Raw genomic sequence first — 12,860 nt, 5'->3', positions numbered from 1 at the left:
ATTATAGCAAATATATGCAATACAAAAATATAATTTAATTTTTAATCATTAGGTAAAAGTGGTAATACACTGTAAAAAAGGTGGGTAAGTGGATGTCGCTCTTCTGCATGTACAGTAGGTTACAAGTAGGTCACTGTATAATGGATGATTTTAAATTTGAATTCAATGATATAATATCATTGTATAAGAAAAACGATTCTGAGTGGAGACGGTATGTCAGTCTAGGTTTAAAACATATTACATACGTATCTATGGTATTAGAAATCGGTAAAAAAAAATTGACCTATAATAGTACCTATACTTTCTTATAGAAATTTTTTTTTTGATAAAGGTAGATAATCTTATAAGGAATCTTGTATTACATTTTTAAATCTTAGATTTAAAAAGAAAATTTTTACGAATTCTTTCAAAATAATTTGCTAATTTTCGTGATTTTTCCATATTTTGTCAATTTTTGAACTTTAAATGCTTATAAAAAAAAAACTGTGACTAACGATTTTTAATATTTTTCATCTGCCTTCGGAACAATTTACTAGGAGCCTTCTATTAAATTTTCAAGCTTTTTTGACCAACGAATAAAATTTTATTGATATTTCTAGAAAAAAATCTAAAAAAAAATGGAAAATGAAAATGTCCCTAAACAGCTCAAAAAGAGTCAAAATATTTTGTAAATTTTATGGTGTATAGAAAATGCTAATATAAACATTCAGTCAAAATTTCATGTCCCTACGATCATTTGTTTTAGAGTTACACCAAAAACCAAAATCGATTTTCTCGAAAACAGATTTTGCGTAAAAATTCCCGTTTTTCCTTAATTTTTCTTTTGTTTTTCACGACGCTTGTGAAAACTACTGGGAAATTTTTACTTTTGACCCCCCAAAGTACCAACTAGATTCACTTTCCTATCAGAAAAGCTACTGAAGTCGAAAATCCAAGCACTTTTACTGTCCTAAAACGTGATGACAGACACAAAAAAAAAAAAATAAAAAAAAAATAAAAAATAAATAAAAAAATAAAAAAAAAAACACACATCATTGTAAAATCAATACATTCATCGTTTCACTCAGAATCTAAAATATTTTATTACAATTAAATAGCAGATACCTACATTGTTGATATAAATAGGAAAAAATTAAGTAATAATAATACCTTATATAATATATTATTTTATTTTGTATTATAAAATATAAGTGATAAGTATTTTACGTAAAAAAATTTTTTGGTAATTTGTTAGGTAAAATACGGTAAAATTAGTAAATTTTTATTAAAATTAAATTTATAGTGTACCTATTTATTTTTTTTTTACAAAATTATGTAAAGAAGGCAAGACAAATATAAAATAAAGCATTAGTATTTAATCCCTTTATTAAAAATAATAATTAATAATTATAGTTTTCTATTATGTGTTTAAATAAAAATAATTAATAAAATGTTACAAATTAAAAACATATTATCAATCAATATAATTTTATAAAATATTGATTTGTATTATAATTCTAAAATCTCGATAAAAATATAGAAGTATACAAATAAAGTGATCACTCAATTTTTTGAACGGTAAAAAAATGTAAATCGTAAATATTTTTGCAAATTTATACGAGACTCACATCAATATAAAATATATGAACATATGCATATAAATCAAGTAATATTCATAAAATAATAAAACTATTATATATACCTGTATAGTTATAATTTAACATATTATGTTCTACAAAATAACATAATATTTTACTTACAAAAAGTCACAAAATAGGACATGAAATAATGTATTTTTATTTTGAAGCTTATATTTAAAAGTACTTACTGCACATCCTTACGAACCCCATTACGAACTTTTTTCATTTTTTTTTTTAAAGAAGTCTTACCCGATCGGGCTCCTTTCTTTTGGATGACGCGAATTTTTTTTGGTGACATTATGTTAACAATGGTTAATACAATTTTGGCACGAAAAAAAATATGGTTAGATACAACAGCATAAAAATTAAATACAATTTATATAATGAGTAATTAATATAAAGGCCTTTCTGATATTGCTAAATTATAATAGGTATCGTAATATAATATAGTAATTCCACAGCGTATTCTGTCATATGGTGACTACGACGGTCGACGACATAATCAAGTGTAGCTTATAAATAAGTTTAGATATGGTCTATATTCATTATTCAAGATAATAATAGTATGTCTATCGACTTCTGATTATCGGAAATGTTTATTTTTGTCACAATTTGTCGCGCGGCTGCCCGGTGCCGGCCGATGACGAAAAACGCGAGTGCTTGAATGGAGTGGGGGAAGCCGCGTTTTGTCGTTTTACGCCACCAGGGAATAATTCGATAATAATTAGAAAAATTATTTTACAATAATTCCATATGCTAAAAATTGTTTTGCGCGGGACAACATTACTCCCTCAATATTAACATTAGAATTACCAAAATTGTAAATCCTTACTAAGAAGAAAATTATCTGTGTCGTAGCGTCGTTTTTTTTTTGATAGCACTACCCAATAATTTTTAACAATCATTTGAAAAATACAAAAAAGTCAAATGTTCTCAAACCTATAACTTTAAACGTATTTATGTTATCCAAATAATAAAAACGCTACGACATAGATAAAATTGTCCTCTATATGTAGTAAAATTTTGTTTATTCTATTAAAATTATAATGCGAGAAAAGTTGTCCCGCGCGAAACAGTTTTTACAACCGAATTACGAGTGGTGTGGCGTCCTCTTAAGTATTTACAACTTGATTCAATGCAGTGTTTAAGTCACTCGTAAGAGTATATAATATATTATATGTAAAAAAATAACCTACTAACCGTTTAAAGGTCCCATGATTAAAAACGCAATACACATCAACATGATTATCTTGAGTTTTCGATTTTGTGGTCCGTCTTTGAACGTGACTTTAAATGCTTCTTGAATGTGTTTTGCGTTAAAAAATCCATTAAACAGACCATTATTTCGTGTCTGTGTTATTGCATTTTCTGGTTTATTTGGTGACACTTCTTTTATAAATACTAGACCATACAGAAGACCTATTATACATAGGACCGAAGACACACCGTACACACCATAGAAACCCAGCTTCTGAAATGTAATACCAGACAACGCTGTACCGATGGCCATGCCTACTGAGGATAGTACGTTGACTATACCGATTCGTGTAGTTTTATTCTCCTCCTGAAAACGTATTATATTATATACATGTCGTAGCCACTGCGTGAAATCGATCTCTTTATGAAAAGATGACAATTTTATGTAACGGAAACGGATATTTTACACTTCGTGAAATTCGAAAATATTTCACAAAATGGTAACTTTTTCATGAAGTGGTCACTCCAATTCAACATCATGTAATTTTTTCAAAATCTGGTCGTTTACTTTGTGTACTGAAATAAATCGTTTATCGCACACGTCTATAGTTTGATTATATTCATTGACCATGTGCTGATGTTAAATAGTAAATACAATAAAATATATTATCTGTATTCTATATTACATCTGCCTAATTGCCAGATTATCTGAAATGTGTTAATGATATTTATTGGTTTTGATAAAAGTCATAATCATAATGTCATATCAGCATTTTGGCAATACCTTGATGTTAAAGCAGTGTATAAATAACTAGTTATAAATATACTATGTATAGGTGATAATATAAATTAAATTTAGATAAAATAACTTAGATTTATCTTTATAATATTATAAAGATATACCTATAGTATTGTAGAAGTCATAAAAAACTAATAAGTATACTTAATAAATACATTAAATAAATTATAATGGATACAATCAAACTATAGACGTGTGCGATAAATGTTGTTAATTCAGTACACTACCTGAACGACCAGATTGTGAAAAAGATTACACGATATTAAATTGGAGTGACCACTTCATGAAAAGGTTACCATTTTGTGAAATATTTTCGAATTTCATGAAGCGTAAAATATCAGTTTCCATTTCATGAAATGGTCATCTATTCATGGAAAGTTCGATTTCACTAAGTGGCTATGACATACATATGAGAACTTATATCATTATTATTGGCTGACACTTTAACACAGGAACAAAAAAAACCGTCATTAGAATTATCATGGTTTGTACTTTGCCTTTTATTATAATATGATTACCATATAACACGGCAAAGGGGGGAGGGGTAGAGGGATGAACCACAGTTATAATAACTTTTAAGTTATGTGTTCGCCAATGCGATCAATATTTTTATGTGCCAGTGCCGAACGAATTGGGTGTGCATGGTGTGCAAATGCACACAGACCTCTAGTTCTAAAGTTTAGTATCTAAACGAATAACAACCGAAGATACTTGAAATGTTCACCAAAAATGTTTGTTAGTTTTGTCTATACATGAAATTACATGGTATGATTTAAAAAATATTTTTCCTCTAATTGAGCTATTTATAGAAATTCATTTGAAATTTTGAAATTGTTTAGTTTTAGATTCTGAGCGAAGCGATGAATGTATTGATTCTACAATGATGTGTGTTTTTTTTTTTATTTTTTTTTTTATTTTTTTTTTTATTTTTGTGTCTGTCATCACCTTTTAGGACAGTAAAAGTGCTTGGATTTTCTTCGATAGTAATTTTTCTGATAGGAAAGTGAATCTAGTTGGTACTTTGGGGGGTCAAAAGTAAAAATTTCCCAGTAGTTTTCACAAGCGTCGTGAAAAACAAAAGAAAAATTAAGGAAAAACGGGAATTTTTACGCAAAATCTGTTTTCGAGAAAATCGATTTTGGTTTTTGGTGTAACTCTAAAACAAATGATCGTAGGGACATGAAATTTTGACTGAATGTTTATATTAGCATTTTCTATACACCATAAAATTTACAAAATATTTTGACTCTTTTTGAGCTGGTTACGGCCATTGTCAGTTTTCAATTTTTTTAGTTTTTTTTTCTATAAATATCAATAAAATTTTATCTGTTGATTAAAAAAGCTTGAAAATTTAATAGAAGGCTCCTAGGTTATTGTTTCAAAGGCAGATGAAAAAAATTAAAAATCCTTAGTCACAGTTTTTAATTATAAGCATTTAAAGATCAAATTTTGAAAAAATACGGAAAAATCACGAAAAATAGCAAATTATTTTGAGTTGAAATTCATAAAAATTTTTCTTTTTAAATCTAAGATTTGAAAATGTAATATAAGATTACTCATAAGTTTGTCTACCTTTATCAAAAAAAAAATGTCTAGAAGAAACTTAAATTAAATTTTTATGAGCGTCTGAAATTTATATTTTTACAACATTTGATATTTACTCGATTTCTCATGTAACATTCTTATTTTATTGTAATTAAAAAACAAATGACTGCAGATACTTGAAAATTTCACTGAATGTTCATATTAGCATTTTCTATACACCATAAAATGTTGAAAATATTTTGACTCTTTTTGAGCTGTTTACGGACATTGTCAGTTTTCAATTTTTTTAGTTTTTTTTTCTATAAATATCAATAAATTTTTATTTGTTGGGTAAAAAAGCGTGAAAATTTAATATAAGGCTCCTGATATATCGTTCTAATAGCAGTTGAAAAATATTAAAAATACATAGGCACAATTTTTTTTTATAAGCATTTAAAGTTCAAATTTTGACAACATTTATCAAATTTATAATTTATTAATTATTTTGTGGTTAAAAATGTATAAAATGTTTAACTTTTATGGCTAAGGATTTAAAATTTAAAACAAGGCTCCACGTAAATAGGTTATATTATATAAATTACTTTTTTCACAATAATATCATCAAATATACTTGGTAATATCATAGGCTGACTGACCGTTTTCGCTCAGAATCGTTTTTCTTATACAATGATATTATATCATTGAATTCAAATTTAACACCATCCATTACAGTGACCCACTTGTAACCTACTGTACAGCAGAGCGACATCCACTTATCCACCTTTTTTTCTATAAATATCAATAAAAATATTTCGCCGTGTCAAACAACTTAAAAATGTAATAAAAGGTTCATGGTAAGTTATTTTAATTTTAGTTTAAAAATGTTAAAGTATACCTGTACTTACCCAAACATGATTTTTATAAGGTAAAGTTTAAAATTACATTTTTACAAAAACTCATCAGTCACAAATATTTTCAAATTATTTGTAACCAACAATTTATAAAATGCTCTATTTTTTTAACTAAGAATTGAAAATTTAAAACAATATTTTTTCTAGGTAGTTAATACTGTAACCAAAAACACTAAAGAATGTATTAACACGGTTAATTTGTATAGACTATAAGTTCAAATTTGAATGAAATTAGATATTTAAACGAAGAATTACGATGTTGGTATTATTTCGTTGTAATTCAAAAACATTATTCGTGGGGACTTATAAAATTTAAAATTGTAGGTATGCAATGACATTTTAAAAATATTTAGCTTAATTTGAATCTATTACGTATTTGTACCATGAACCTATTCACACTATTCTGCAGGAGCAGGTATTGACTCAAAAATTATTAACAATAATATAAAATTATATAAAATATATTGACTATTATGAAAATTAAATATTAATTAATACAATAATGTTTTAAAAAAACATTAAAATTAAAATTAAAATAATATTTTGTAATATTAATATTAAAATGATTTATTTTAATAGCAATATAACACGGTATAACTGGATACCAATTTTGCCAGGTAAACGTCGTATACCTATTGCTTCAGTTATTTTTGTTTTACACTGTTTCCAGCCAATTTTGGTACTTTTTATACTTTTGCCCCCCATGCCCCCTTCCCCCAAAAAAAACTAAGCCCTGGATCCGCCACTACTGGGTATAGTGTTGATATTGACTTACTGGGATGGTTAATGAAAAGTTATTACTAAAAAAGACAGAAACTTACTTATTGCATTTTAAAAATAACAATAATAATATTAAGTTGGGACACTGATCTTTGAGTAACATCTTTGCAATAAAAAAACTTCGAAAAGTTAGTTAGTACGTTTTAACTAGGCAAGGGATTGAAAATAGTTATTAAAACGAAGTCTATGTTACATACATTTTGAAGTAGAAGGAGTTTATTCTGACGCCTCAAACCTGACTTTACAGCTTATTTAAATGGCAATATATACGTTGATAGAAAAAATAATTTGGAAAAGTTTACTTTTTTTCGAACTTATAGGTACTGGTGACATCGGTTGGAGGCTTTTTTATTACATATTTTACTTTGTTTGAATTTTAAGGTGGAAGGATTTCTGAGTGGACTTTAAAACTAAGCTAGATAATTTACGGCATCGTTGAGTAACAATTTAGCAAAAAAAAAATTTCGAAAATGTTATTTTTAACTAGGAAAGAGTTGACAATAGTTTTTAAAACGACGTTTATGTTAGCTATATGTGTCGTACTAGATTGCATGTACGACTTATATATTTGGTTTCTTAGAATCTTTGTAGTGCTTTTTCCCCGGGAGCAAATGAATGTCGACAATGACAAAAAAGTCAACAATAATAATATTATGGTGTTGAATATTTTTATCTGATTATAAAAATGTTATAATTACTGATAACGTTTCTTAACAGCTATAGTAACTTTAAAGTTATGTGTTCGCCAATGCGTTGAATATAATTATGTCCAAACAGACATGAGAACAGACTATATTTTTTTACGTTGTTGCAGGGGACTGGAGGCATCCAAGTGTCATCAGCATTGGACCCATATAGAGATCTTAATTCGGGCTTGATGTCATCGGTCAAGATGTAGTCAGGTATATTATAAATGTACAATTTTCTGGTTAAAAGGGGTTAAGTTATTTTTTTTCGAAAATAGGGTTATGTTGTCACCATAAAATTTAAATATGCATTTTCAACAAATAGGTATAACCCCTTATTTCATATCATTATTTTATGTGATGTTATGATAAATGAGCTGGTAATATCATGAGATAGCAAAAACATAATTGTATTGACTGTTCAGTTATCCTGTTTTAACCAACAGTATAGTTTAAATTAAAAAGGTAGGTATATGTTATTATTTCATGGGCAGAGATTGGATTTTTATGCAATGGTATATTATTTTCCTATTTATATTTTTGGATTGTTGTCAGTAACTAATCTTTACGAAATTTAATAGTTTCAAGCTAATATGACAACAATTTTGTTTTGCATATTTCGAAAAACTTTAATATTTTTGCATATTTAAGTTAAATTGAATTATATACAGTTTTCATGACCTAAAACTAATCAGTTTGTTTGAGCAATTTCATCAAAAAAATTATTTGTTTGTATTAATTAATACAAGTATTTAAGTACTTGTAATAATTAATACACGTACTTAAGTACTTAATTAATAAAATCAATAATTATCATTTAAAAAATTTAAGCGTATAAACTTAAAAAAAACTATAATTTATAGGTTCATAATTAGAGTTTTAATTGATTTCACTAAAAATATTGTCTGTTTGGCATTAAATACCTAATTAATAATAATCAAATAAATAATTTAATTATGTAGACCAGGGGTGGCCAACTTGTGGCACGCGTGCTTTTTGCGGCACATTTGATGTTATTGAATTTCACATTAGCGTAAAATAAAATAAAATATAATTTTTAAGTATTTTTAAAATTATGTATTTCAACGCCGTATAGACTAAAAAAAACTGTTTTGTATAGGACCTAATTGTTTTGATTGATTATATATAATTTATTTTTTCACGATTTATTGCATAATAATATCATGTGGCATATTCTTAAACTTTTTAGTGTATGCAAATCCTTACTCTTTACACAGGAGAGGTGGTAAACTTACACCGGTGACGTCGGAGACGTAACTGAACATCGCGTTGAACATAACCATCCGGCCACCGGCCAGTGACGTGGGCAACGCCTCGACAACGCCGACCACCTCCATGCGGAGCTCGTCGAACCAGTAGACGCAGGCCACGAGGCCAACGACGCGGGCCAGTTCGCTAGCAACGGGCATGAGCATGCACGGCACTCGCTTTCGGCGTCGGTCGCTCCAGGACCCGACGAACACGGCCAGCGCGCACGGCACGGTGCTCTGGACGATCAGCTGCCACGAGAGCATGTTGGCCACCAGCTGCTGAGTAGCCACCTCGTACCGATGCAGCGGCTCGCTGGCGTTCGTCTTGGATTTGGCCAGCAGCGCGGCGCACGTGTCGTCGTCATACCGGAGGTTTACCGAGCACGCCTTCTGCAGGCTCAGGTTCTGCGTGGCCAGCAGCAAGAGCGTCCGGGACACGATGTAACAGCACAACAGAGGTTCCACGTGGATTGCGCCTAGCGCTCGCTTGGTTCGCGACCAGGCGGTCTCCTGCACGCTGTCACCTTTCGGGGCACACGAGTCCTCGGACATGTCGGCGCGCGCTGCTGCACAACCTTGTTCACCGTTCGTTTTCCTTCGCCCGGCCGTTTGCCGTCACAGCCCCCACGTTTGACCTGCACCCTGAAAACCTGTACGAAATACGTGGTCGGATGATATTGATAGGTTGACGACGGAATCGCAGCAATACAATCCATACCGGTATGGTATACAGTGTGTACGGGACGTCCCTCTACTAGTTACAATCATTCAATATTATGCGAATGGCTACGTTTTATTCATGATATGGCGGTAAAGTGTGGAAAAAGAAAATTTATGGTTTTGGCGGAAATAGACGTCACACAATTATTTACTATCTGGCGGAAAAGTGAAAGGCTGGTGGAAACCGGTAAACGCGCATTCGCAGCTACGTCGTGTGTCGGGTCGTGCAAGGGCCTGGTTATAATACGGTGACCATTGATAACCAATACGGTTTTTAACGTTTAGCTGTAGTCAGTCATATTGGTATACTCGGTTGCAACTTGGTTATTACAACATGATACCAAAAAAGTAATATCCAATCACAGTACGATTCGATCGACACGACACACGACGCTGCAGCTGTGAATCCGGCTAAAACTCCCAATAACCTGTTAACTGGCGTTACGTGGTATGTGGTAACTATTAAAACGTTGTGTGTCTCTGGTACGGTATATCAGTATCGGATTAATATCAAACGAAGGAATATGAGAGCATTTTTATGTTAATAATATTACAGACGTGACACTTAGGTATACCGATAACGATTTAACGTGTACTGAAATAAATTGTTGATGATATAATATATTTTACTTAACCGATGACCTGGTATCGATACACGAAGCAAGCGATGAAACGAGACAAGTTCGGCACACGTTTAGGGCCTGTTTTACAATCATAGTTTAAACCTCGGTTACGTCTAACCCACTGATTTTACCGGCCGAATTCGGTGGTTTAACCTTAGTTTAACGATTGTCGGGTTAACCTAAATCGGGTCACATAGTATCACGTATCATATTATTATTCATAATATTATCATCTAGCAGGCTGAAGGATAATTTATTATAATAAAATATGTTGCCAATTAATCAAAATAGGTAATTACACCGGTATGCGGAATTCCATGATAGTACAGAACAAAATATGTAAGATGACACCACACGTGCCTGGGATATTATGTTATTACTTATTATATAATAAGATATAAGCTCATACTGTAGTTTTGTTTCAAAGTTAGATTCACTACGGATGTCGAATAAATTGACAGCAAAAGGTTAATTATTAATAAACATACGGAGTGATTCATTTAATTTACGGAACTGTTTATTTCAAAGAACACTAAAGTTTTTGAAAATATTCCATTTAAATAATTTTAAGTCGTTACTATAAACAACATTTTGGGGGAAAATTTTATGTCTTACTGTTTATCATTATGTAAGCTTTTACTCTTTTGGATGACAGTATTCATTTTTAATTTCTTGTTCCGAAACAGAATATTATTCGAAATCTTTCAATCTATAAAAATCAAATTACAGACAAGTAGTTGATTATAGTTTGTAAGGGCTTAAAGTTGTGATGAGCAGAGTAATGATTAGTGGACTAATACCCCTGTAACTTTAAATACTTATAATTCATAAGCTACTCGTCCAAAATTCAATTTTTATATTGAAATACTTCAAAAAATATTCTGCTTTAGGATAAGAAATTAAAAATGCATGTTGTTCTAAAAAAAAGTTAAAATATTAATATAATATAATTAATTATATATGTATATTATGGAAAATGTATATATATTTATATTTTTTTTTAGAAAAATGTTGGTTTACGACTTAAAATTATGTAAAACATAAACTTTCAAATTAAAAACGTTAATACATATAATGTTTCTTCCATAACAGCAAATAAGAATAACTACTTGTTGGTTTTTCCCGATTATTAAGAAAACTTTAAACACCTGCCTATTAAGTAGATCTAATTTCCCACCAGAAACCACCCACTAAGTTAAAGATTGGATTATTTGTTCTACTATTAAAAGTATTCACATACGCGAAAGGCAAAAACGTCTTTGTAAAACTAAAAGAAGGACAGCTCCATCGAGAATCTAATCTAATATATATAATATATTTGTTTAGTGTTTACCTATTTATTATTGATTTTAATAAGCATGCAAATGTATGAATTTGATACTAATCAATATACGAAAGTCATTAATATCTTAAGATGTTATATTCGGTCCGTATTAGTAAGAGAAAATTTACTCGTAAAAATAGTTACAGCGCCTGACTCAATATCCTGTAAATACTTGTGTTGTGCTAATGCCTAATTATTCCTAACTATTAATATGGGTAGTAATTATTGTTAAACAACATATAACTAAAATTGCATTTTAAATACATTTTCATAATGATAATTCATTATGAGATAGATAATAACAATACTTATAGATATTACTTTATTAGATAGTAACTAAACTGTACAAATACGATACTTGCACAATAGAAGTTAACTGCAGTGATTATTATATCTATTATTTATTATTAAATTACTGTTTTCATAATATTATTATCTAGTATACAAAAATCTCGTGTCATGGTGTTTATGTGGTCGCACTCCTCCGAAACGGCTCTACCGATTTTAATGATTTTTTTTTGTATATTATGTAGGTGAAGAGAATAAGTCGCAAAGTATTTTTCACCACTTATGTCCAACTCGGGGATTTTGAGATTTACGGTGGACATTTTTGTTTATAAATATTAAATGGTTGCCATTGGTTTTTTTTTTTTTTTTTTATTGATACGGCTTCAACATTAAAGTCATTGGCCGGGGACAAAAACATGTTTACAAGTTATTTACAATTATCTTAATATTTAAATAAAGGAAATACAGTATAGTACAAGTATGTGGTGATTGGCCATTGGTTTTATGAGAAATAATTATTAGAAATTAATATTTATTGTTTGGTTACCATTAGTTAATCTGGCAGATCAGAAGCATGCATTAATTAAATTTTTCGCACATTGCCTATTTGATATGATGTCGCACATTTTTCACGATCTGACGTAGTCGGATTGCCTACTAGGGAGGCTGAATTGCACCCTAAAGGAATTGAACAATCACAATTTTTTTGAAGTTGTTGTTTCTTACGGGAAACGAAGTGCGCGGGACCAGCTAACAATATATAGTTTTGTTTTTTATTAAAATAATTGTATTCATTATTTATTCGTGTCGCATAATTAGTAAATAGTATAATACAGTTTTAAGATATTTGTTTAATTAATATTATAACTATAATTGCATTCATATAGGAAAAAATTGTATTAATAATATTTTTTTACCTGATGTAATAAACATGATATTATATATGCGAGTATTGGAAAAGTTGAGTTGTAATCATAATCATTGCTTTTACGTTATTTTATTTTTATCTCAGTTATAATCAAAACTAAATTATCAAGTTAAACGAATATTTGAGAATATTATGGTAAAATTTAAACTAATACACGTAGGCTATCACGTACCCGAACATACTAACTGCA

The 12,860-nt window shown here is 29.6% G+C and overlaps 2 protein-coding genes and 1 long non-coding RNA gene across 6 annotated transcripts in view; 1 reads left to right on the top strand and 2 right to left on the bottom strand.

The window, feature by feature from the left end:
- Positions 1 to 2,723, bottom strand: part of LOC132938449 (uncharacterized) — a 7,630-nt gene extending 4,907 nt beyond the window's left edge. For both annotated transcript variants that reach the window (XM_061005284.1, XM_061005285.1), the window contains exon 1: positions 1,808 to 2,723. The gene's annotated coding sequence lies outside the window, so the exon portion shown is untranslated. The remainder of the gene's footprint in view (positions 1 to 1,807) is intronic.
- Positions 1 to 8,887, top strand: part of LOC132938451 (uncharacterized) — a 24,365-nt gene extending 15,478 nt beyond the window's left edge. The window contains exons 2-3 of the long non-coding RNA XR_009663917.1: positions 7,645 to 7,732; positions 8,755 to 8,887. This is a non-coding gene — a long non-coding RNA (uncharacterized LOC132938451). The remainder of the gene's footprint in view (positions 1 to 7,644; positions 7,733 to 8,754) is intronic.
- The window catches only part of LOC132938450 (uncharacterized), a 20,445-nt gene extending 7,585 nt beyond the window's left edge, over positions 1 to 12,860 (bottom strand). The window contains exons 1-4 of one of the 3 annotated variants that reach the window (XM_061005287.1): positions 12,660 to 12,860; positions 12,290 to 12,492; positions 8,773 to 9,437; positions 2,820 to 3,183 (exon numbers count right to left, since the gene is read on the bottom strand). In XM_061005287.1, coding sequence (XP_060861270.1) covers positions 2,820 to 3,183; positions 8,773 to 9,339 — 931 coding nt within the window. In that variant the 5' untranslated portion in view covers positions 9,340 to 9,437; positions 12,290 to 12,492; positions 12,660 to 12,860. Of the gene's footprint in view, positions 1 to 2,819; positions 3,184 to 8,772; positions 9,438 to 10,142; positions 10,165 to 12,289; positions 12,493 to 12,659 lie in introns of those variants that run through there. The other 2 variants (XM_061005286.1, XM_061005289.1) reach the window with 2 other exon arrangements.

Source organism: Metopolophium dirhodum, chromosome 2 (genome assembly GCF_019925205.1).
Source record: "Metopolophium dirhodum isolate CAU chromosome 2, ASM1992520v1, whole genome shotgun sequence".
NCBI lineage: Eukaryota > Metazoa > Arthropoda > Insecta > Hemiptera > Aphididae > Metopolophium > Metopolophium dirhodum.
This window is presented reverse-complemented; position numbering and strand designations above follow the sequence as displayed.